At 37.6% G+C, this 27,580-nt stretch overlaps 1 protein-coding gene across 3 annotated transcripts in view; it reads right to left on the reverse strand.

The window, feature by feature from the left end:
- Nucleotides 1-7,448: 7,448 nt before the first annotated feature.
- The window catches only part of LOC149782695 (uncharacterized), a 65,723-nt gene continuing 45,591 nt past the window's right edge, over nucleotides 7,449-27,580 (reverse strand). For 2 of the 3 annotated variants that reach the window (XM_089934188.1, XM_089934187.1), the window contains exons 2-3: nucleotides 10,080-14,720; nucleotides 7,449-8,650 (exon numbers count right to left, since the gene is read on the reverse strand). In XM_089934188.1, coding sequence (XP_089790314.1) covers nucleotides 8,551-8,650; nucleotides 10,080-14,695 — 4,716 coding nt within the window. In that variant the 5' untranslated portion in view covers nucleotides 14,696-14,720 and the 3' untranslated portion in view covers nucleotides 7,449-8,550. Of the gene's footprint in view, nucleotides 8,651-10,074; nucleotides 14,721-27,580 lie in introns of all 3 variants that reach the window. The other variant, XM_089934189.1, reaches the window with a different exon arrangement.

A 27,580-nucleotide genomic window follows, 5' to 3' on the forward strand; every position in this document is an offset into this window, starting at 1 on the left:
TGGAGTGGATGAGTAGGTGGGTAGCCATAAGTCCGAATCCTCACAAATTTAAAATAAATTTACTTATGCTGCAGAATATCGGCTGAGTGATATTGAAACTGGAAAGTACTGTTTTGTAATTCTCAAAAGTGTATGACATTTTCATTGGCAGGTAAACTCTCTCGAAGTTCTCAAAGTAAATGATGTTGTAACTGACAAGTACTGTTTTGTAGTTCTCAAACGTTATGATGCTGTAACTCGCAAGCACTGTTTGAAATTCTCAAAACTGTGTGATAATTTCTTTAGCAGGCACTGTCTTGATGTTCACAAAAGTGCATGATGTTGTAATTGACAAGTACTGTTTCGTAGGTCTCAAAGGTGTATGACGTAATTGGCAAGCACTGTTTTGTAGGTCTCAAAGGTGTATGATGTTGTAATTGGCAAGTAATGTTTTGTAGTTCTCAAATGTGTATGATGTTGTAATTGGCAAGTAATGTTTTGTAGTTCTCAAATGTGCATGATGTTGTAATTGGCAAGTACTGTTTTGTAGTTCTCAAATATGTATGATGTTGTAATTGGCAAGTACTGTTTTGAAGTTCTCAGATGTGTATGATGTTGTAATTGGCAAGTAATGTTTTGTAGTTCTCAAATGTGCATGATGTTGTAATTGGCAAGTACTGTTTTCTAGTTCTCAAATATGTATGATGTTGTAATTGGCAAGTACTGTTTTGAAGTTCTCAGATGTGTATGATGTTGTAATTGGCAAGTACTGTTTTGAAGTTCTCAAAAGTGTATAATGCTGTAAATAGCAATTACTGTCTTGAACGTCTCAATAGTGTATGATATTGCGCTAAGCGAGTAATAAACCGTTTTATTTAAAAGGGCAAAGGAATGAAAAAGAAAAGAAAATCAATAAAGCATGGACAAATGCATCGCGCTCACCATATATATGAATTAACTTCATAACAGAAGAGTCATTTTTAGGTGGTATGATTTCATGTACATAGTAAAATCCAAACAGCTATTGAAAAATATTACTACGTACAATCCTTTCTGTGATGTATTAATATGTGTACTAAAATATAATTTAAGAAAAACACAACAACAAACTTTGTATGATTGCGTATTATTTTATTTACTGTTGTGTTTTCTTTTAATCTGCTATAACTGTTGGCATTATTAACGTTTTATGTGTATTGTTTCACTGTGAATATGTACTGTGTATATGTTGAATTATTAAACAATGTTGTCATGTCTTGTAAGTAAAATAACTCGTACAGAACTAGTGATTTATGTATTTATCCAGACTACCTATGGTAAATAAATGTCTTGTCTCTTCTATCGAAGTTTTCGTATACTAATGCACGGGGAACCGCCTTAAGGTTAAGTATGACCTGTGACAAGCGTGCAACTTCGACTCTCTGAAAGTCCATAATCTAGCATGCAACGGAAAATGTTGAGGACGCTCCGACTGCCGTGGAATTGAATGCCAGTCGCATGCCAGTGTTGTGTTATTATGATTACGTCAGGCATTCCTTTCTCGCGGAAAATCACTTATACGTTGTATTTTTGCAGTTTACCAGTGAGGAATATCCATCCAGATGGCTAATAACAATAATTGTTTAATGCATTTAACTTAGCTGTCTTCATGGGCGCCCGCAGCATAGGTCGGGGGTGGGTGGGTCGGTTTACGTAACACACACACACCCAATCATACTGCAAATAAATATATATATATATATATATATATATATATATATATATATATATATATATATATATATATATATATATATAGATATATAGATATATAACAATGCTTTCAAGTGCACTGGATCCAGCAAGGGATTACGTGTGTTAGGGATTGATTAAGATAACTATAATTAAATGACAACGAACAATGCGAAACTAGTATATAACTAGCGTGCCCGCTTTCGACTCTTTAATGAGTCTTTTTCAAAGACAAATACAAAACATAGTCAAGACAAACAAATAAAACAGAAAAACGGTTATATTTGCAAACTTTACATGAATGTTTTCACATGAAATAAACCTTTAACTTTATTATGTTTCAACTAGTTTATTTCAACTTGTTGCTGATACTGTACAATATTAGTATTGACAGAAATCGATAAGCCATAACGACATCTATTTTCTGTAAATTTATGTAATTGCAAATTATATCCCGGATATTTCATTGTTATAGTAGTCATTATAGGCTATTAAGCAAATTTAGAGAATTATTTAAAAGAAAATGTGTCGGTTGCAAAAGAAAATTTTCTTATTAAATATTGGCTTCAGTTTCAGACTGCTTACTTATCTAACTCTCCCGGCCGTGACTGACTGACCCCTGCAAAAGATCCTGCCCCTCCCCGCATAAAAATTCTGACATATCTCCCAGCAAAAAATCCTGCGGGCGCCCAAGACTGTATTTGTATTTGAAAATAACGTTATTTTTTTTGGGGGGGGGGGTCTTTCTTTCTATTATTGTTGTTGTTGTGGACAGGATATGTCCGATAGTGATATTTGTTATAAGGTCAAACAGGGGCGTATTAACCATTAAGCAGACTAAGCACGTGCTTAGGGCACCAGTGCCAAAGGGGGCACCACAAAGTTGAGAAAAGGGTGAAAAGAAAACAAAAACGAATGAAGATTTGTAAAAAAAATTGATAAAACTAGTGCAAATTGATCATAATGTTCTGTTTCTTGATCATGGTGCACCCTAGGGTTATCTTGCCAGGTGTACGTGGAAAGGAGGGGGGCACCAAGATTTGTCAGTGCTTAGGGCACCAGTGAGCTTTAATCCGCCCCTGAGGTCAAAACTGTAGTAACCACAAACTCAAAGACGAGCTAAAGAACAGTTTTAGTTCCAAGACTGCTCAAGGGAAGTAACTCTTAATACTAAATTGACTTGATATTGTACGAGTTGCATGCATACAGCTTTTTACCGCGTTGTTCTCTTTGTGTACGTGTTTGCCAATACAGTATTTTGAACAGTTCATTCGCAGTCTCAAAAAGCTCACCGAGTAATAGTATATGTAGACTATATGTTGTGATAATACCAATTGTTCAAGTGGAAATTCTCAAGACATTATCATGCACGATCGAGGTGTTGAGGCATGGAGCAGATATCGTCTACGTTGCAGGCAGTATGACATTCAATTGTATTCAGGCAAAACGAATGCAAATCTTAAAACTATAAAGACAGCGATAGCATATAGTTCATTTACTTTAAGACCTTGAATTGTGAATGCCCTAATATTATGAACTGTCGACTCAAGCAATGGCCTAGCTGATGTTAGAGCCCAGAAGTTTGAGCTACCACTGGCATAAAGCCTTTTGGCAGTTGCACGCATCAGATTTACAACACAGGTATCTTCCATACAATTTTAAACTTAGCCACGCGGTTGAAATAGTTAAACGGGTATGTGAAAAATGGCCGGATTTAAATCGAAATGTAAAATAAATGTATCTTGTCAATAATGGAGCACTTTACATCCAAACAAAAAGAAGCACCCCACCCCCCGAAAAAGAAAAAAAAAACAAACATTACTTTTATGGTAGTTCACTTCTCTGGAACAAAACCCCTATCACGTCATCATTAATTTGCAAAAAGGTTAAACGTATTCAAAATTGTCAATGATTTAGAATAATTTATTCTAAAAACTGTTTGAGATTGTTTCTACAAATTTTTTCTGGAATGATTTTGCTTTTTTCCCCCTCATAATTCACGTACATCTTGTTAAACGTTTTGAGCAGGGTACATTTCAAATGTGTTTTGTAATGTTTGCATACATTTTTCTTCCCTTCTTTTATTTTCCACTGCTTAAATCATTTTGAACATTTTAGAATAAAAAAGAAAACTTAAAATACAGGGAAGGGGAAAATCTAGTTAAAAATGGAATGCAGGTCTCAAATTCATTTTAACTAGATTCTGACGAAATACAAATTTTGACTTTACATAGCCGCTTTTCCATTTTTCGTTACACGGAGAAAATAACCCTTAGCCGTTAATAAAAGCACAATACACTTATGTGTTTCAAAATTAATACAATGAAATTACTAATTACTCATTTTCACTCGGAGTTTAAGTCCAAATTCCAATACTTGAAATCGTTATCTTGATGGACCAGTTTGAGGAATTCCGTCTTGTCAACAATTGCGCGGGCCGAAAATTTTTTTTATGCCGGCTTTGGATTATTGCATAATAATAATAATAATAATAATAATAATAATAAACTATCTTTAACGAGGATAACATGGCTGACTCATCTGCCAGGTGGTCCTCAATTTTTGTATATAAAAAAAATAAAAAAATAGAAGACCATGCACATAACCATGTATCGTCGCACACTCATTGGTACATATTTGACATGAATGACTATGTGTGACTATACTGGGAAACATACAAATATATATCAGTTATGGATATGATTTTAAAGTTTTCTATTCAGAGCTTTTAATATGTCATTCCAGCTGGTCTAGAAGGAATTTTTTTTAATGATATTTTAAAAGAAGCAAGGGAAGTTGAATTACGTATCCTGATTGGTAAAGAATTCCATACAGTAGGTGCTGATACAGTAAATGAGCTTTTGTAATGATTGGTTTTCGACCAAGGAATCTGGAGATCGTTGTTAGTCGTCGATCGGAGATTACGCTCAGTATTCGATGATCTTAGTTCAGTTATGTTAGAGATATAATCTGGAGAAAGACCGTTTAAAGACTTGTATGTCATGATTCCTTTAAAATAAACAATACGTTTTTGTATACGTAGCCATTTCAGACGTGAAAACAAAACATTTGAGGGAGTCATAACAGGAAGTTTCAGTATTATTCGAGCTGCCCTTTTCTGGAGTCTATCAGTTCTGGACAGATTATAATTTGATGTGTTTCCCCATATTGCATACATGTATGAATATATATATTCGAGCATTTCTTCACGAGAAGTAACGATAACTCAACTGTCCAGACATTCGCAATGGCGGCCATACTGGATGTCCAAGTGGGACCAGAAGACAATGAGATAAATATGTTTGTAAAGTTTCAAGGTAAACCTTGAAGTAATTAAGAACTTGAGATACCAAACGTTGCTAACTGGCAAAGGGACGATAGGCCATCCCATAAGCTCTTTTGGTCCATGACCAGTATAGCTATAGATGCTGTTTGAACACGAACCCGCTACCGCTGCCCCGAAAGCGTATTTGCTAGAATTCACTGGAGAAAATTTAATTATTTTTATGCAATCATAGTCGGTGCAAATTGTGCATTTTATACTTATTTTCATTATTGTACCCATTATTAAACAAGAATCATTACAGGCGTAGGTTTGTCGTAATGTTTTCTATCTACAAAATATAATATTGAATGATCCTTGAAGACCATATTTATATTATAAAGTCTCTAACTTTTAAGTTCGATGCCTCATTTAAATTTTTATACAGCCAAGACAGTTTGGCGATTACGAATTAAGGACCCCATACTTAATAAATTCCCCATTTCCACTGCACGCCTCACTTGCAATATCTAAAGTGTCTGATTGCCAGAATCATTTAAAAATTAGCGTGGTAAATGTGTAAATTCAGATAACAAATTGCGAAACAAGTACCTGCTTTAATTCAGTAAAATATCTCAAATGTTGCGTTAATTTCAGGTTTAAAATTTGAGTCTCTCCGTAAGCTGAAGTCTATGTACTTCAAAGATACGAGGTCACGCTCTTTCTTTAGATACTGATGCAGGGAAAAGTTTAAGTTAGGCTCTTTTTTACATTGAATAGTGTGTGTGTGATTTCGAGTTTTATCGCAGCTTTAACAATTTTTCAGTCATATCGCTACGATGTCTGCAGTGTGGCAGTTTAAAGTGATGTCTAGCATTGGGGCATCATGCCGCAGTCACATTATCCTGACACCAGGCCGAACAGTCCTGACACTAACCTCTTAATGCTGAGCGCCAAGCGAGACAGCTGTTAGTACCATTTTAGTAAGTCTTTGGTATGACTCGGCCAGGGAACGAACCCACGACCTCCCGCATCCGAGGCGGACGCTCTAACCACTGGGCCATTTACATTGAAGAAATAGTGTGATACACAGTTACAGTCGTTTATAGCGGAGTGTCTGCATTCAAGGTTGGATTAAAAGCGGGAGCATATGAAGCAGTATTCCATGGTCCCCACTCTGCGCAAGGCGCCGCAACGTGTGCGATTCTCTTTGTAAACTATATTATTATGTTTTTGTTAGTGTAATGTAATGGATAGTTAAGACAGGAGTCTTGAATATAATTAAGTTTCAAAGCTTAAAGGTAAGGGAAAAGACATTTTTGTGTATGACGAAATGAACGATTGCTTAATGATTCTATCATGTGTACGATTTCTTTCGATGATGTGAATGATTTCGATCTTCAGAGGCATATGCACAACGAATTTGACTGAAAATTAAAAGTCACTATACTTAACTAACTTTAATGCATTTGAAACATCTGAAGAAAAGTCCTTTAATGATACCTTTACAACATTTTTGTGGTTTTGGTGGTTTAACACTCGGCTATATCTGGCGGCTAGTCGAACCCACGCGGACAGCGAGGAAAACCCTATCTACAAAGAGGGTTAACATATCTGAACCTTGGCTAGTGAAGATGGCGATGAGATGGCATCATTCGTTAAAGGCAAACACTTAGAGTAATCGGTCACCGGAGGACCCCTTTACAGCAATAAGTGCATTAATATGACCAATACTATAAAACAGTCTTCACACCGATGACTATATGATCAATAAAAACCAAATTTTGATCGAAGCCGAATGATGTTGTTAATTTGGTGATTTACGGCACAGCAACACAATTCGGTTATTTAGTACCATGGCAACTGGAACAAAACGCCTTGCCAAAGGACACGTCATGGTAACTGACCCAGGCTGATCCGATGGTAGGATTCGAACCCGCACCCTTTCTGGTCGCAAGTCTGATAAGGATACTTCAAAGTACCTGGTTGCAACAAAAACAAAAAAAACAACCTAAAAATAAATAAAAAATAAAAACAAAAAGAAAAAGCCCGATAAATCGAGTGAGTGGACAGTTAATCTCAATGTGCCTGCTAGTGCGAAGTATGGATGCCTAAGGGGCAAAAGAACACCTACCACGAGGTTTAAGGTACAAAGGGAGAGAGCAATATATTTCAAAGTATAGTTTAAACAGTGAAGGAAAAACATTTATGAACAAAGACTTATGTTTCAGTTTTTAATAAAACAAGTCATGTTTTCTACAACAAATGTATGTACACAAATGAGAAGAAATTGCTGATTACATCGAGAAAACCGTGCAAAATAAGTTCAGGTAATAGGTGGTTTATCCACCTGTCCATATGGAAGGAATAATACATGTGTTGATCCAGTCTAGATCTCTTTCATCTAATAATAAAAAGGTAACAATTTACAAGCAATCACCTCACTGTATTTTGCTTTCTTCTTAAAAAAAAAAAGTTTTAAAATATTAAGAGTATCTTGGATAACCGATAAAGTTTACATTAACATAATATCTAACAGCATTTAGGTTTAAGAATAATATTATTACCGACGAAAATAGGGGTGAAAGCGATGTCAGTGACACATATCGGTATGTATCGCGATACACAACCTATGACAGACTAATACACGTTTAAATAATAGACAGGAAATGGGTTGCTGAAGACCAAATGTTACTTTTAAGATGAGTATCATTTTGTATCGATTTTCCACCGTTCGTATCGATATGTGTATCAAAATGGCACTCATTGATGTGTTAGTGAATCCTTTCACTCTAGCCAAAAGTGTAACTTACAACTGCATAGTAGCAACGCAAATAAAAGCAAATTATCAAAACTTAAATTCTTTTGACTGAAATTTATCGAATATATAATACTGTCTCGTTACTGAATGTCTCCCTGCTGCTACACTGAGCACGAAGTATGCATTGACAGAGTACAGATTGTGTATCGTTCCTACAGGGGTTCGATTTTGATTTTACATGTATGTTCAAAGAAAAGTAAGAGCCCTTTAACTTACCTAAGCAAAAGACTTTAAACACGGCAGGCAATCCACGGTATGGACGGAAGCAAGGACGGGCATGCAGAGGGACACCAAAGTGATTGTGGCATCGATCTTCCACCAATATGGGCATAACAAAATTATTTTCCTCCTGTGTGTAACCAAAACAGAAGACCTCTCTTCTAATCAGTATCGTTCAGAGGGGAAAACAGTTCTGCTTCTTAAAAAGTGTTGGGATGTTTATTTACCAAAATTTACATACACATCCTAGAGAAGGGTGTCTCATGAAGAAAACATTTTGTGTCTACAAAATATTTGCCAAATTAATACCTAGACTTCCTCTCGTAACCCCGGGACCGCCACCCCAACCTACCCCAAAAACCCAATGAGATATGAATGATCTATATGCAAATATACAAGTGTGATCGCAAAGCTTATCGTGCGTATTCCACGATTTAATATTGAAAATGGAATCTAGGACTGGACTGTCTCGTGTTCACATCACCATGATTCGACCATGCCAACAGAAATGAATGTGCCAATGATATCTATTTTATAATCATTTCCATGATTCGTGCTTTTCATTCCTGCTCCCAAATTCACCTTTTCTCTTCCGCGTCTTCGATATATGTCTTTTTGTCACAGTTCTAGGAACAAACCTGCATTAAAAATAAATGAAACACTGTTAAAAAACTAATCGGAATAATAACAAATAAGCAAACGTCCCTTAAGGATACTAACGCTCTATTGGCTTAAAATAATTTCCATTAATTCAATACAAGACCATTTCTTCTTTGCAACTACCAATTGTTGAAACTTTCTGATATTTTTGTCAGCAATAACAAGCTTTACAAATTAGCTGCAATGATGGACTAAAGCGCTAAAGACGTGAGAGAACGCAATAAAGAAGTGAGGAAATGCAAGTTACTCAGATGCCAGGGTGGGGTGGGGGTGGGGGTTTACAATGGCGAGCGCAAAAAAAGAGAACGCGCAAGAAAGTTAGGGAACGCCGTTCCCACAGCACTTCACCCCTGACTTGACGTTAGATTGGCACCAAGTTTTATTTAGAATAAGACATTAAAAATATATCTTCTGGTTGATATCACATGGTGATAGACCAACTAGACACCATAAGAAGTCTCTCAGCGAAAACCCTATTATGATATATGACCATCCATTTAGGAGAAGTAGCCATAAAAAGATTTTCAATGGACAACAGATTCTCACCATTTTTATAAAGGACTAACTAGACATAAGAAGTATTCTGGTGAAAACCAACGTCATCAATTCCGGATGAGCGGCAATACTAAACGTCACGTTGGTACCACTTTCATGGCAATCCTTCATGTAGCTTAGAAGGAGTATCGATAACAAAATAATGGATGCAATGAATTATGATGACGGACAAAAGACCATTCTATAAGCTTTTATGGTCTACGACCAGCTAAAAGAATATAATTTTTTACATATAAAAAACGTCTTTACTGAGTAAATATTGCCTTAAAAAAAAGTGAAAATATTACAAATTTATTATTAAAATTACTCTGAAAGAATGTTTTATCTATATCGGACTAACGAATCTGACAGAGAAATGATGAAGTTAAGAATACATAATTGTATCAAAGATGGCTCTCAAATAATGTATGGAATATGAAACACACTTTTGCGTCTATGATAATTATTTGTACAAATTTTTCACATATAAAAGTTTGGAAATAATTCCCTTATTAATGTCTAGCCAATGACGACTGTTCGTGTAGTTTTGGTCATCCGATACGAACTGAAAACTTGACAAGTAACCGAAGGTTAACTTAACGTTTGACCTTGTGATCATGAATACATGAGAAATTTCATGGCCCTGATAAACAAATATTGAATGTCCATTTGTGCAATTAACACTCTAAACGAGAGATTTCGTCCATAGAAAATAAAAGACTAATAAATAACAAAGAAGAAGAATGTTGACCACGAAGGGTCTGATGGGCAGTTGATGACAGACACAAGTTCGTGTTTTGCAATACTCTCAACAAATAGGTGCTCTGTAATGAAATAATATACACAAAAATCAGAAACGGCATGTTACCTTACTCTGCACTGTCGTGTCGAAGAGTGACTTTGTTTGCGCGCACTATGTTGCCATCGACTCCCCTGATGGCTTCATCTGCGTCTGCTTTAGAAGCGAATCCAATCAAAGCGGCAGACTTTCCTTGTGATGGCGACGCATTGTCAACATTCAGTCTGATTGTTTCTGGTATAGGATCATATCCTCTGAAAAAATTGAGAATTTCTCCAACCGTCACATTGAATGGCAAGTTCTCTGCTTTCACAAAACAGTGCTGTTTTTTTGGCTCCAAGAGCTCGATACTACGTGCCTTGCGAAGCTTCTCTATCATTTCAGCTTTAGTAATCAAAGTAATATCCACATCGTATGGACCAATTTTCCGACCTCTTCGTTCAATAGCCCGAGAAGCAGTTTCTGCAGAAGCAAATTCTACAAAAGCATCACCAGTAGGTCGACCGAAAGCATCATGACAGATTTGAAGACCACGTGGAGCAATTTCCAGACCAGACAATAGATCACGCACATCTCTCCCTGTGGCAAAAGGTGGCACATGTTTGATCTGAATACAAAAGCATTGTCCAATATTTACGTCATTACCTTTACCATTAGGCATTTGGTGCTTTTTCAACATGTCAGGGTTATCTTTCCACATTTCCTCTTGTCGAGCGACCAAAGCTTCAATATCTTTGACAGATCCTGCCGATACATGGATAGGGCGGAAACTAATAGTTTTGCAATCATTCTTCAAGGCATTTTTGAAATCCTCCTGAGTTTCAAATTCAACAAATGCGTTTCCCGTTGCATTGCCTTTTTGATCAAATTCAATGTAAACGCAAGAGCCATTATTTGCAATTGTTTCACCTTGAAAAAACTTCTGAATGTCCTCAACAGTAACATCTCGAGGAAGACCATTTAACTGAGCAATTCGAAGATTAACATCATCCGTTGGCGATGGCTTGTTTAAATCCTCTGAAAATTCTTTCTTTGGCACATAAGAATCAATCGCATTTTCAAACTCCTGACGAGGGCAAGGATACACTTCCACAACACGATTGTTCAATAAACTCCCATTCTTTTCCAGCGCTTTATAATATCCATCAGGAGTTATGAATTTTACCAGTGCAACACCAATTCGATCGCCTTTACTGTCATTTATAAGTTTGAGACCATCTCTCGGAATTTCACAATTACCAAATAATCGCCTTACATCACGATAACTGATTGTTGTTGGCATTCCTTTAGCTATGACTGTCAGTGGAGGTGACTGTCCACTTTCATCTAGATGTGGCCTTTTCGTTCCCCTCGCTTCTACTGGACCCAAGGGACGAGGACCGACAGGTCTTCCGAAATCGTTTACTTGACCCAAAGTTGGACGTATATCAGGGGAAGGGAATCGCTCTGACGGCCCGCGCCAGTCCATGAGTGATGGCGGTCCACCCGTTCTGGGCAGCCGTATGTGTGGTGATCGCTCTCGGAACCCCATTCCCATCCCTGGATTCCGTCCGGGTCCTGGCACCCATTCGGCTGGGAAAGGAGGCTTGCGATTTTCAAAAGCATCTGATATCGGAAAATTACCTTCATCTCCCATCGGAATACCCGATTCTAAATCTCTCGGGTGCATAACATCTCTTTCTTCTCTATGAAATGTATCATTATGAAGTCCACCTGATTCTCTTTCTCTATGAAAAGCAAGTGCTTTATTTTGTCCCACTGGAATACTGTCAATGATTTTAGCATCATTCTTAAAGTTTCTCCCTCCCCGAGTCATATTACCATGAGCAAACTTTCCAATGTTATTTGAAACACCGCCACCTTCTTGTGCAACAGATGGAGTAGGATGAGCATGTTTAGGTTGTCCTATTGGCATGTTCAAGGAGCCACTCCCTGTAACCGGAGTTTTATTTTTTGCGTCTACATCCGGAAACAGTACTGGGAAACCTTCGGGTGCTGGTCCAAGCAGGCCAAGTTGAGACTTTTTGTTATTTTCCTGGCGAACAACTGGTGATGCAACTGGTCCTTTCTTTTCCTCGAGGGCAGCTGCCTTAACTGTGGCCGGTGAGACTGCAGGCGGCTTTGAAGGCGCCACTTCTTTGTTTGGGGCTGAATTTTTCTGATCGCTTGATTCAATCTGTTTCCGATCTGCTTCGCTGCGTTCTCCCTTGTCTTTATCATCCTTTGACCTACTGGTTCGTCTGTCTCTGTCATGGTCATCATCCTTACTCTTTCTCTCTCTGTCTCTCTTATCCTTGTCTCGATCTCTGTCCCGATCTCTGGAACGACGGTCTCTATCCCTGTCACGGTCTCTCCTATCCCTATCACGCTCCTTATCTCTTGACTTCCTATCTTTATCCCTGTCACGTTCTCTATCTCTAGATCTGTTCATCTCACGATCTCGATCCCTGTCACGTGTCCTATCTCTTTCCCTAGACCTAGAGCGATCTAGGTCACGCGATCTTCTTCCTGGTACTGATGTGTCAGGCTCTCTGCTGCTTCTCTGTGATGACGACCGTGCATCAATATCCGACTCCTTCTCTCGTGACTCGGTTTTAGCCACATCTGTTGAAGAATTGGTGCTGGATACATTCAGAGGTGGAACACCTTTTTGTTGGGTAGTAGGCATCTCTCCTGCTGGGCCAAGTAATGGCGGGCGTCTCCTGTCAAAATCTGCTATAAATCCTTTTGATTCTTCGAAAGGACGAGTTGGACTACCAAAGGTTGAGTTGGGAATAGCATCTCTAAATCTAGGATCATCCAGCTGTCGTTCAGATAGGTTACTCGGTCTACCAGCAGGTGATGCCATGTTGGACAGTCCATGGTGCACTTCACCAGGTCTTGGCCGTGGTCCACTTCCGTCAGTATGACGTGGATCGCCCCTACCAGATAAAGGATGTCCTTCAGGATGTAGATGAGGTGGTCCATCAAGTCTGCCGTCTGGCCGAGGAAAACCAGGGGGCCCAAGAAGAGGTTTATCTGGCCGTCCCCCCTTTGTCACATCTGGTCTTTCAGTATTTCTTCCTGCCAGTATATCATGATGGTCAGGTCTTCCTCTGCCAGCAGGTGGAAGGCCAACATCTCTGACACCCAAATGATCTGGAATTTTGGAAGGTGGACCGTCAAATCTATCTCGATGCATACTATCTGCATTTGAAGCATAATGTGGTCTGTCGTTCCGTGCAGGCGGTGGTCCTCCGAATCTCTCGTCTGGATGGCCATATGGCGGTGCCCCAGGTCGACCATACGGAGGAACATCAGGTCGTCCATGCTGAGGACCATCTCTGGCTACTAAAGGGGGGCCATCAGGTCTACCGTACAAATCAGCTCTATTTGGGGGTGGTCCACTAACTGGGCCAGATGCTGTGTAGTCTGTTCTATTTGGAGGTCCTCCGTCCATTCTTCTAAATTGTTGCACATCTGGTCCTGCAGCATGGGGTGGTATGTCCGGTCGCTGTATTGATATATCAGGCCTTCCATGTGCAGGGGCATCTGACCTGTTCTGAGAGAGTGGATCTATTCGTCCGTCTATTCCTCTTATTGGCTGTGGGCCTTCAAGTTTGCTGTGCTGAAGGAAGGCTCCCTGGACATGGCCAGGCATTAAATTACCCCTGTCCATTCTACCACGAGGAATGTCATTCTGACCAGGATAGAGACGGTCATGACCAGGAGGCATAGATCCTTCCCATGGGTCCCTTCTTGGCGGTCTGCTAGCGTCCAAATCAGGCGTGCTCCCTGGATACATAGGTCTAAGAGGCGGTCCTCTACCCTGATCAATTCTTTGGGGATCGGACTCCTGGAATGGCGCAACGGAGTCGCCTCGTTCCCAGTGTTGTTGAGAAATGGGCGGGTTTGCATCTGGTCTTGCCTGTCGAGGATCCCTGAAGTTAATGTCATGGACTGGACGTGAGGCGGGAGGGTAACTTTTTCTGTCTTTGGGATCTTGCACTGAAAAAGGGAACGGCTCTGGACCTACATAGCCATCTCGCTGATTTATGAACTGTGATGCAACACCAAAACCTTTATCCTGGCTTGGATGTGGGATGGGTTCATCTCCTCTAGAACCTGCTACATGGTTATCATATGCTTCTCGTGATGGGGGAATTCTTGACCCATATTCATTTGGTGCACTGGGCTTTATTTGGCCACCATATATTTGTGCTCCTGACAGCTGCTGGCTGTACACTGTGTCTTGTACTCCAACGACTGGTCTCTCTGGACCCCTACTCATATATCCCTGTCCTTCAGGCTCAATAGTGTGTGGGAATCGAGTCCCCAAAAACGGGTCTTGTTGTAGTGTCAGCTGCTGGGGTTGAGCCGCTGATACACCTTGTGCTGGGGGTGGCTGTGTGGATGATGCTATTGAACCGCCCGATGCAGAGCTGTGGATTTTTGCCTCTTCAATTGTTCGCTGCATCTCCGCCTTGCTGCTGAGAAAAAGGAGTATCTGACCGTCACCTATGTAGCCCATGTTAAGCATCATGGCTTGCCTAGCGTCCTCGTCGCTGCTGAATGCTATGAAGGCGTCTCCCTTGTCACCGCCGATAATGTGAACGCCCCCAGGCGGGATGCTGAGCCCTTTGAAAAAGTTCCTGATGTCCATGGCACTAGCGGACCAGGGCAGTCCTTGCAGGCGGATGATCACCGACATATTGAAGCTTTTCCTTCTAATTCAACTGCAAATACAGAAAAAGTAAATCTTTTATCTCTGTCTTATCGAAGAAGATTTGACTATAATTTTATAATTATTATTATTATTATTATTTATTTATTTATTTATTTATTATTACTGTTGCTGTTGCTTTTACCGTGGTTTTACGTGTTCGTGATACCGATCCTGTCGAACGCTTGAACATCTCCATCATCACTACAAAACTTCGTCAGTATGCGTCGTATACACATATACGTATCAAATAAAGTGTCTTCTTAAAATTTCTGTAAACAAAAACGAAAAAAAAAAAACAGCAGGAGAGATAAGCAAGACTGCGACTAGAGGCGTATCAGCAAATAAATACTGGACTCGTATTTATATTATCCTAAATTTTCTTTTAAACAGAGCCACTGATGTAGAAGACTTTTAAAAAATCTAAATACAGTGCTTAAACAACCTTCACCATGATGCTTACGCAAGTGAGACAAGCAGGACAGGAACTTCCAGCATACCATAACATACACTTCAGACATGCATTAATAAAAGAAAGTCCTTGAATGCATCAACTAATGCAGAATGTGACTTTGGAAAAGTTTTACGCGAAACTAATTGTTCAGGCTATCGCCGCCAGCGGAAATGTGACTCTTCTATTCCCTCACAATTACGCAGATGAGACAATAAATAAAAAGAAAATGAAAGATGCATAACAGTCAACATGTTTATCTTGATAATATATTACTTATAGACCCTTTCGGTAACATAGTTATCTCCCTCTTGTATGAGGTATTTACTACATCCGGCTGGTAATTTAGCCGTTGTATAAGAACATAACTGCTATCGTTACTAACGATTCCATCTTTGTCAAATGTTTTGTAATTATGTTAATTATGCCGCATGAGTGATTTCATTCCCCTCTCATCGTATAGAATTGACAATTGCATTGGAGGAGAGAACTAGGGAAATAGAAATGTATATATGTATACAGCGACGCAATAAAGAAAATCTCTCCCTCTCTCTCTCTCTACACACACACACACACACACACACACACACACACACACAAGCAAAACAGAGAATGTCATTTATCTCATCACCAGCAACATCTGTTGTCTTCGGTATGTCTGAGAAACTGAAAAGCTACACAAAAGGATCAACCTTCACATTTCTGATGGGATGACAAAGAAGCTGTACAGAAACCCGGTCGCAGAAAACTTATTGCAATTACTCACAACCCCAACTGGAGTTCCCAGACAAGAAATGAAAAGGAATCGTACTAGATACGCCGCCTTACAACATCGAAACCAAGCGGTTTAAACCAAGATGACTGTAAAAAAAAAAAAAAGACAACCATGCACAAATAAAATTATCTTTTGCAGCCAACACATTTTCATTTAAATAATTCTCAAAATTTGTTTAAGAGCCTATGACTACTATAACAATGAAATATCCGGGATATAATCGGCGCTTACATAAATTTAAATAAAATAACAGATGTCGTTACAGCTCATCAATTTCTAGGTCAATACAAACATTTTCCAGTATCAGCAACATGCTGAAATAAACAAGAGAAAAAGAGAAGTTATTTGGTAGATGGTGCTTAGCCAAGAAAGTTGAACAAGATTATAAAAGTCTCAAACAACTTATATTACTTGAAGAGTTCAAGAACTCTGTCCATGCCGACATTAAGACCTATCTTGAAGAGAATAAGATCAAAACCATGAAAAATGCTGCTGGTGTTGCTAATGTGTATTCTTGAACTCATAATGTTCCTTTTCTAAATACGACTTCCACTCCACAGTATTTTGGAGAAAAAAAGCATTTCAGCCTAAAACAAGCCCTTCTAAATCTCAAACTAGCACAACTTTTAAAAATCAAGCTTCAGATAAGCTTGCCCAAAGATTATTGTCTCTTCCCACGTGTATCTAATGCAAGAAATGACACGTTATTTTTCTGAATGCTACCAGTTGGAAAATAGGCATCAAAATCAAGACAGACCTATTCCAAATGCTCTTATTTCTAAGAGGTCAAGGTCACGTATTGAAAGCAATGCATTTGTTGGGTCTAATAAACCCTAGTCTGATCTTATTATAGAGAATTGTGAACCATTCATATCGAAGAGTTCTATATCACTCTTTGGTGATATGGCCAATCGTACGCCTATTAACATTGTAAGGGACACAGGAGCTTCTCAGTCTTTTATTGTCAGATACTTTTCTGAGGAAGTCTTCTTCTAACGAGAGTGTTCTTATTCAGGGAGTAGAGTGCGGCTTTGTTAATGTTCCTCTCCACTGTGTAACTTTGTCATCAGACTTAATTTCAGGACCCGTGACAGTCGACACTGTGTATGTTTTACCCGTTGAGGGCTATCATTTATTACTAAAGAACGAACTAGCTGTGACCAAGGTTGTGGCTAATCCACTTGTAACTGGCAAGCCTACTTTGGATCAGAAACTTTATCTAATTGAAAAAGAATTCCCTGATTAATACACAGCTTCTGCAGTTACCATAGCTGTATCAAAGAATGCCCTTAAGCATAATGTTGATAAGGAAAGTATTCCTTTAGCTGGCACATGTATTGGTCAGGTTTTTGATGAGGTCACTTTCACTCCTTGTTTGGATCAGCCAGAAGGTACTGATCACAGTGACCCTCTTTTAACTACTCGTTCGTTTTATTTTAATCAGGATGATAAACGACAATCACACTTGTCGTCGAAGAGGAGAAAGATCCTGAGATCTCCTACTTGTTTCAAAAGGCCAGTAGTGAAACTGAAGCCACTGAAGTACCTGTCTGTTACTGCATTAAAAATGGAATTCTTATAAGAAAAAGGAGACTTCCCTAGGTTCCCTGCTGATGACGAGTGGTCAGTGAACTATAAAATTGTAGTTCCAAAACCATACAGACAGGAAATACTTAGTCTGGACCATGAAACTCCTATGATGGTCAATTACGGATTAATAAAACTTATCACAAGATCTTGACTCACTTCTATTGGCCAAAAATCAAAAGTTATGTTTGTAATTACTGTAGATCTTATCATAATTGCCAAATGGTAGGAAAACCCAATCAGAAGATACCTAAGGCTCATCTACAACCTATTCCTGTCTTTGACGAACCATTTAGTATAATATGGTAGACCTAAGACCAGGTCAGGTAACCAATATTTGTTAACCATTATGTGTGCGTCAACAAGGTTTCCAGAGGCAATTCCTTTGATGAATATTAAAACTTTGATAAAAGTTTATATATATATATATATATATATATATATATATATATATATATATATATATATATATATATATATATACTCTCAATTTGGCCTTTCCAAATCTGTCCAATAGAGTCAAGGGTCAAATATTAGGTCTGTAACTTTCCGGCCTATTATACCTGAATTTGGCATTCAGCAGTTCAAGTCAAATGTGAAATTATGGTTTGACAGAACTACACTGGAGATGACTTCGAGTCTGGCAATAAAGTTCCGTCTCTCTTGCTCATTCTTCAAAAATTTTCTTCAGATTAAATGTTATGGCCCTTACAAAGTTAAGAAGAAAATGAACGAATTATATTATAACATAAGTGCTCCTGAGATCTAAATAAATTATAGGAGTACCAGTATATTTAAATAAATATCCAGGTTAAACATGCAATTAATTTAGTTGTACCTGTCCCACTCAGTTCAGATTTAAGTGAAGGAATGTCATCGGATCCAACTGATATTGGAGTGACAAATCTTCGGAATACAGAAATTATGAACAATCTGAACCAGAAACTTTCACATTTGCAAAAGCAAGAGAATAAAGAAAGAAAAAGAAAAAAACGTAAACAGTCATTATTTGAATATGAGCACTAATTTCCAGATGTTCCTACAGGAACAAACAAAATTTTCCATGAAAGTTGAAATAGTACATTCCAAACCTGCAAAACAACACCCAAACAAGATTACTTCAAAAAAGAAATTCGGTATTTGATGGAAAATAATTTTATAGAGCCAATAAAAATGACTGTCGTTCACCATGTATACTTGTTCCAAAACCAGACAAAACATTCCGTATGTGCATTGATTATAGGAAGGTGAATAGTGGGACCAAAACTGATTTATTTACATTACCAAGACTCGATGACTGTATTGATGAGATCGGAAATGCCAGTTATGTCACCAAATTTGACCATCTGAAAGGATTTTGGCAAATTCCACTAACGGAAAGAACAAAGGAAACTTCGGCATTCGAGACTCGAGATGGACTTTATCAATATAAAGTAATGCCGTTTGGGATGAAAGGGTCACCAGGTACATTTCAACGTCTCATGAATATGATTACCTCTGGTTCAGACAATTGTGATGCTTACATCGATTATGTCATCATCTACGACGACACCTGGAAAGAACATTTAGCAACAATTCGGAAATTCTTTGACAGACTCACAAATGCAAGTTTGACAATTAATTTAACCAAAGGTGAGTTCTATCGTGCTAGTGTAACATTTCTAGGACATATCGTGGGACATGGAGAAGTTAAACATATAGATGTTAAGGCCAAGGCCATCTCTGAATTCCCTGTGCCTGTTAATAAAAAGCAACTGATGCGATTTTTAGGTACGACTGGATACTATCGGAAATTTTGTATTTGCTGTTCCAAATTTTTTATAATTACTGAACCCCAGACAAAGTTATTGAGTAAGAAGTTCCTTTAGACTGAAAAATGGCAAAAGGCCTTTGGCAGGTTAAAAGCCATACTTAAAAGCGCGCCAGTTCTTACAGCTCCAAATTTCAGCCAATCATTTAAACTGTCGATTCATGCAAGTGATGTTGGAATTGTAGCAGTTTTGATTCAAGATGAAAATGGTATTGATCAAAAATCGAGAAGCTATGTTTGGCTTTGATACTGGCATTACATTTTGAAGTGTACCTTAGTTCAGCTCCTTCGATTATTGTTTTCATTGACCACAACCCCCTTACAGTCCTCGGCAAGATGAAAAATAAAAATCAAAGACTACTATGGTCGAGTTTGTTGTTACAGGAATATATTAACATCGGGCAAATCCCAAGGGAAAAGACAATTTAATAGCTGATGCACTTTCCCGTGTATAACTATATTATTTCATGTACGCTGTGTAATTTATAAGAGTTCTTACTATCCTCATGTATAATTAATCTTTGGTAAAAAAAAAAAAAAAAAAAAAAAAAAAAAATTACAAAAACGATTTATCATATAAATCTTTACATTTCTTTATGGGGGAAGTGTGTAGATTTCATTTAATTTATAGTTCATTTAAATGCAAGTTTTAACAACTTCTTGTTTTTAATTTCATTACATGTCAAAGTAATGTAATTTTATTTACTGGGAATTTGATATTTTCCAGATATCAGTTTGACCCGACTTTTAAGTCGTAAACACCGAACTTTGTATGTTTTGCTGACCTAGTTCCTGGCTTTGATTGAGAATTAAGTAAATATTTTTTTAATTCATTTTTAATGTGTGACTGATAATAGTAAAATCGAGGCTGTACTGGAATACGTGATCTTCGACATGCGAATTCCTTCTAAAAATGTTCTGGAATGTGATCACGTGACCCTCATACGGGTATCTGTTTTGCGCATTATTTGGCTGTATAGCTTTGTCTAAAGAGAAATAATCTCAGTTGGCCTTTTATCTTGGACACTGAAAAAGTGTTTATTTGTGACCAGTTTGGAGTTCCATATTAATTTTTATTCAAATTATTTAGATTCTAAAAGATTAATTCTTCTTCCTGGAAATATTTCAGTGTTCATACAAAGACTTTTCTTTTAATTTTATTCAGAAATCCAAACACTGGAACATTATTGTCTGTGGAATAACAAAGAACTGTAGACACTACAGCACTATACTGACTAGAGTATTCGTCATCGCCTTCTATTTTTTGGATTTTTCGTCGGGAATAGAACTCAAATTCCATTACATTACCAGTACTAGTGGATTACTCTTGGATTACTTTTAGATTTGATTCTTAAACCGTAAGTTCTTATTTTGTTCATTTTTACATTTTTTTCAGGGAATAAATTGTTACATTTTTCAAAGCTTGTTGTTTCTCGCTCTTTCTTTAGTTACTGTTTATTACAGCCTAAACAGGTTAACATAAGACTATAAGAAGTCTTTTGGTTGAAACCCTGTGTGATATTGCTCATCCATTCAGGCAGAGTAGTGACTATTTTTCACGCGGTCAAAGTGGCAGCCATATTGGGTGTACGACTGGCACCATTATTACTTAGGACCAACCAAGTATCATATGAGGTTTTTATGTGAAAACACCATTCTGATATGGTCATTTCTTGGAGTGGGGAGTAGAGATAATTTTTTCAATACGACTTACCATTCAGGAGGAGTAACAATAACAAGATTTCCAGAATGCCTGCTTTGACAGACATAAAGGACGTCAGATCGGCACCATTTTAATTTAAGGACACCCTCACATACGTACACACACACAAACATAAAAAGCAAAAGAGAAAAACGAAATGTAAAAACAAACAAAAAATTAAAACGACAAACAAACCCCAAAAGCATCATATGCAGTCTCTTAGTGAAAACCTCAAGTTGATACAATCATCCTCTCAGGAGGAGTACAGATAACAAGGTTTATAAAATGGTCATTCAGGAGGAGTAACAATAACAAGATTCCAAAATACCTGCTGTGACAGACATAATGGACGTCAGATCGGCACCATTTACATTTAAGGTCATAAGGACATTTTTTAAAAAAAAGTTTTCTGGAAAAATGCCCACGTCAATATGATGTTTTGTTCTGGTAGAGTTGTGTTAATATTTTTAAGATGGCGGCCATATTGGATTTCAGGTAGGCACCATTTATAAACAAGTAAATATCACGCGTCTTAAATTAAAAACCCCATGTTCATATGACCATCCATTCCGGATGAGTAATGATAACACGAGTTTCAAGATGGCTGCCGTCACGGCCATATTAGGCTTTAAATATCGCCATGTTCATTCATGATCAACTGGACGTCATTTAAAAAAAAATATTTTAGTGAAAACCCCACGTTGATATGAATAATCAATTCATGAGTAGCGATAAGAAAATGTCCGAGCAGCGTTTCCGTTTAAGACCAACTAGACCATGGGATAAATTTTAATTTTATAATTTGAACGAATTAAAGAGTATCTAGCATACAGGAACCATGTTTTTCTTTCTGACCATATTTCCGGTTTAATCATTACGGTGCGCAATTCAGAACAGATAACAATATATTTAGTTCGATCGATTACACAACCCAGATAATAAGGTAATATTCATTACATCTCTGTACTTCCTGTCAATATGTGTGACAGTATTACTTCTGTATGATTAAAGTGTTGGTTTGATGAAAGATTGATTTAAATGAAATTCTTCTATACCTAAGAAGTACTGTGCAGAAGTAATTGTAAACCCTAAACCATAATTATAAGCTATTTACTTTTTGGAGACCAGAATGAACATGTTGTTCCGTGGGCAACAACTTATATGCAATATAAAAAGCTTAAAGAAGAAAATAGGGAAGTCATTTAGCCTCGTATAGAATGTATTCTGCGCATAGTATCGTGAAAGTTTATAGTGATCTCACTCTGCTTGTAGTACCAATAATTTGATTTATTGTTGACACAAGTTTATAATTCATAGGTTTAACCGTTCATCTATCTTGAGACCTCCTTATCTCTTCGCATTAACATGGGCTCCCCCGCCCCCCTTCGCCTCTAAACACGTTTTGGCCTACATCCGTAAAACTTAACAGCTGACCACAGTAGCGTACTAAGGTGGGGGGGGGGGGGCGTTTGTCCTAGGCGCCAAAGGACTTCAACCGCCAAAACCACTTTGGGCCTTCATCTTCGCCACGGGCGCCATTTACCCATAGTACGCCATTGCCTGACAACTACATGTTTGCCCGGGGCCCCGAGTGGCCGAGTGGTCTAAAGCGCTCTTCGTTACGGATCACTGCCATCTCACCTCTGTCTGCGGCGGTTCGAATCTAAGATTCAGCCAATGTGGGCATGTGAGAAAGCTTGCCAGTAGCTTCTCGTGGGTCGGTGGTTCTTTCCGGGCTTTTCCGGGTTCTTCCTCCACCATTAATACTGGCCGCCATGTATAGCCTATCGTGTGCTGAAAAATGGCGTTAAACCCCACAACAACAACAACAACATGTTTGCCCTCCACGCCCTCCCCCAATAAAATTAAAAGGTTAAAATATCAATATTTTTTTCCTAACTCTATGATGGCTCGTTTATTTAAACAAATAAGACTAAAATTGTAGAACTTTATGGACATGAAGAAAAAGATTATGTAAATGAAGGTGGGTGGGGTTTGGAGCCAAACACTGGAACCCTTATTTTAAGCTACCTTCACCGAGTGAAAATTTACCGCTAACAGTCCTGAAGGGGAAAAAAAAACTTGTTAAACGTTCACATATTCAAGAAAGTAGTCCTCCAGTAATTTTTTTTTTAAAAAAAGATCTTCCTTTGGTTATGGCATGAATTCTAGATAATTTTACCTAATCGAGAATGGAAGAATACATATCGTGGAGCTTTGTGGATTTTTCTTTGATAACATTTTTTTATACGCGAATTACTGGTGAGTAAAATTTCTAAAATTTCTGCCGATTTTGGTTCCTCTGTTTACACGTACAGCACGCGTCCTTCCACGAAATTAATTTCTCCACTGCCTCGTGTATTACGGTCCACTTTCGTCAACACCAACATTGTCTGATGGGGAACTTGATTACAGTCAAAAGGCGCCGTGTTGTCCCCAGTTGTTTAGACTTCGTGCGACTCTAAAACTTGATCAGGCATATTTGGTGACCGTCATAACCCGTGTTAACAGGGCAAAGTAAAACAAAAATTCCCCACCCCCATTTTTCTTCAGTCGTTACCACAGACTGCTAGACTTTGAGGGGACGGTTGTACTCCACACATTATCATCAAAAGTAGACGCACACCCGAACCGAACACCGTCGAAGGCACTAGCTGCCTTGTGTATTTATTGATAGTCCTACTTCGACGAACATAGTGAACCTGTGATTCTACACACACACACACACACACACACACACACACACACATATAGATACATACATACGGTTTCTTCGATCCTTTCCAAATATACACATACATTCACTTTCTGATGCATTAATATGCAATATCGGACACAAAGGGAAATTACACTAAACGCCGCTTCTGAACAACTCAAAACCGAGTGTCGTCCCTTAGGAAATTGAATGGACCGTCTTCTAACAGCCGCATACATTAGTTTCTTAGAAACTTGTTGTTTTCATTTTGTTACTGTCTCGAAGCGTTAAGCGAAAATTACATGATAACCAAATATGTTCTAGATCAGATTTACTATTTATGGTTTCTCCAAACCATTTGGAGATGTCGCGTTATTCCCGAGAATTTGAGATGATTTATCTCATCTCCTCATAGCTACGATGTCGTAGCCTCAACTTGGTTTGTTGTGGTTGAGGCTACGAACTGATCCCATATCATGTAATGGAGCAAAAAAAAATCATCACTAACGTCAGAAAAACAGACAGTTTAGAAATCAACTACATAAATATAATCATGTTGTGAAAGAAGTTTGGCTTATTTTGAATTTATTAAGCCCTTACACGATAAAATAAATTGGTATGGTTACTCTAACCTTATCCTGTCCGCCATGACAGATAACGCGAGACTCTCGCCGTGACCCCTTTTCTACGTAAGGCTTGCCAGACCATATTTTGGATATTCTACGCTATATTATTATCAATCAAGTGCGAATAATCGCTTCTTGGTGGAATTTCAAAGTTGCCGATAAACCGTATTTACTTTTAATGCGCTGAATTTCTGACCCAAACGGCGCCAAATTTTTACTACGATTTGTTTACATTTCCAAATAAGGCGTCAATGTCCTTATATGGCACACAAACAAACGAGGCTGAGAACGGAAGTAATCATTATTTGAAATAATATGGCGGACGATCTAAACGAAAATATCGGCTAAAAAAAGGTAAACGAGATTTTACAACTATTTCTACAATGATTGTCGATACTTCCGGTATTAAAAAAGAAGACTACTCAATTTATTGGATTATATGCAAGGAATATGTTTAAAGTGTTATTATTAGGCTAAAAGAGTGCCGGGTGTGAATCACACCCGGCTTGCTCCATTAACACGTATTTGCTCATGTTAGTACCCTGTCCACGAGGTACGAGTAAGGGTACTAATATTAGTACTAATATCCTCATTGCAATTAATTACTACGTTGCATTGAATAATAGAAGTCTAAATAATGCAAAAGTGCCAAATGTATTACCCCAGCCAAGCGTAAAAAGGTCACACTAAACCACGACTAATTTCCATCTCCATTATGTTATCTATCGACACAGAACATTTATGAAATTAAGATCAAAATATTTCCAATTCTCTATCGTGGTGTCGCATGCATCTTAAACAAATTGTATTGTGTATATTGGGAACTTGAATTATCAAGGCGGGTATATTTTCCAAGCAAAAGTGAAAAAGAAAAACCAAGGAGAGAAATTAAGAGGAAAAGAATTGACTTGGCTTTTAACAATTACGAGTTTTATCATCCTGAGTAAAAGCATTAGAGATATTAATGTTTCTAAGTCCCGCCACGAATGAAGGATCATATAATTACATTGTCCGTCAGTTCGGTTTAATGTTGCATGTAGGTCGCCAAACATTGGGGGTATTCGTGTTCTTTCAACACATTATACGTTTTAAACAAATAATAACTGAAATCTACGTAAATGGTCAAAAATAGAATTCGACCCGACTTGCCGGAAACGGATCATCACATCCACTCTCCATGGCCTAATGTACATACATCTCCAGCTGTGATCCGTCTAAATAAGGAAGTGGGTTTATGTTATAGTGTCTTCAAAGAAGGACCTCGGCGACAACTGCCACTTTCAACGCTAACTATCAGATATTGCACTTTTTGTGGGGCGGGGTGGGGGTGGGTGGTGCGCATATTAAATAGATAGACACATTTGCGCTCTACGTTAAAATTATACATGTATTTTCCCCTGCGGTCTGTCTTTTATGTCATTTCTCGAAATCACTAGCCTCTTTTAAAAACTTAAGTTCACGGCATTTGTATTATTGCAATTTGTAAATATTTAACCTGCAAATCATAGCGGAGATTTTACTCAAATTTGCCTCTTTTCATGAAATTGCGATCAGATCGAACGAAATGCAGAATCTAAAGTGTTAACAGTTTGCTGAATCTAAAGTGTCACAGTTGCTGCTCAACTTCTGCATAAAATAATCTGGCTGTAAAAAAACAAATCACGTTTTTATTTTATATTTAAATCTAGCTTAAGTTAACATTAAAATAGCAACGAACGTTATGACCAAAAGTCATTAAAACACCATAACCATTTGAAGTGTTTGCTTCAGTTACTATGCTGATTGCAGTTATTATTATTTATTTATTATTATTATTATTATTGGCAGCAATGTTTATTGGGTGCTTACATAGAAACTTGCTTCCTATATGTTTGTTTATATATTGCACAGCAAATTTTAATAAATTCAACTAGGTAAAATGTGAGCTTATTTATTTTATTTATTTATTTTTTATTATTATTGTTCTTTAAAACCAAAGTCTTGTTGCCAATCTCACTTTAAACTATGCGTTTCCATATATATGTAGATTGATCGAGAGTGATCAAAATCATTTATCTTCCTTCTTTCTTCACGAGTGCTATGGTCTGCACAAAACCCATCGACGATTACTGGACTAAGGACACTTACACTATTAAGCGTAAAAATAATAATACCTAAAACAAGTTATTGGATACTTTGTCCCGACACCGGTGAGAAATAATCGAAATTTTCTGCTACCCTGTCAATTAACCCTGAACAATCTTTTTAAGAAGGATTGTTTTTTTTTTAAAATAAAAGTTCCATATCGCCGTGTATTTCGATCTCCTAATGTGGAAAATATGTGGTAAACGTCTTGTTTTGAGAACTGTATACCCTCTGGCTTACATTGATCAGATACCCTTCCAAAATATACTCTGTGTGTGTGTGTGTGTGTGTCTATATACATATATATATATATATATATGTATATGTGTGTGTGTGTGTGTGGGTGTGTTCTACACGACATTTGAGTTTGTTTAGATTTTTTTAAAATGAAATTGTTAAATTTTTAAAAATTTCAGAAATCATTTTTGCTTGTTGATAAATTTGCTTAACTAGTAGGTTCAATGTGGCTTATATTCTATTTTGAGTATTTAGGAAGATTTATCTGATATTTAATGCAAATGTTTGCTTTTCCTTTTATCATTTTTCCTAAATGCATATCTCTACAATTTTTACAGTAAAACATTTCAGGCAGAAACTGTTCCATGTAAAATTATTGAAGAGAAGCTGGTAAAAGATTGAAAATAAACACATAGAGCAGAGTACCAACACGGACAGAAACTTTGAGTCATATGCACGTACTTATAGTTCTCTTTATGGATATAATTTACAAAGGAACTATTTTTCGACTCGTAATGAGAGAAACAGGATAATATATTGGGTCGCAAACAAAATGAAAAGTCTGATAAACTGCAAGTTTGTGGATCGTGTATCAGTTTTGCTCTTTACCCGTCTAAAAGGAAGTTTTAAGCACGCTGGGCCTTTTGTGAATAATTTTTTTTATTTTATACAACTGAATGTTAAAAGTTGGAATCAAAATATATTGGCGTAATTGCAATTCTAACACAATGCACCCTTTTAGATATGCAATTCAATTCTATCAAGTGATCCCCTAGTGTACTGCATGATGCTGAATGGATAAATGCAACCCAAAGACTTACTAGAACGGCATTGGTAAAGCTAACTATATTTACTGCACGACTCTT

The sequence above is a fragment of the Sinohyriopsis cumingii genome, chromosome 15 (assembly GCF_028554795.1).
Source record: "Sinohyriopsis cumingii isolate HCF-2022 chromosome 15, ASM2855479v2, whole genome shotgun sequence".
NCBI lineage: Eukaryota > Metazoa > Mollusca > Bivalvia > Unionida > Unionidae > Sinohyriopsis > Sinohyriopsis cumingii.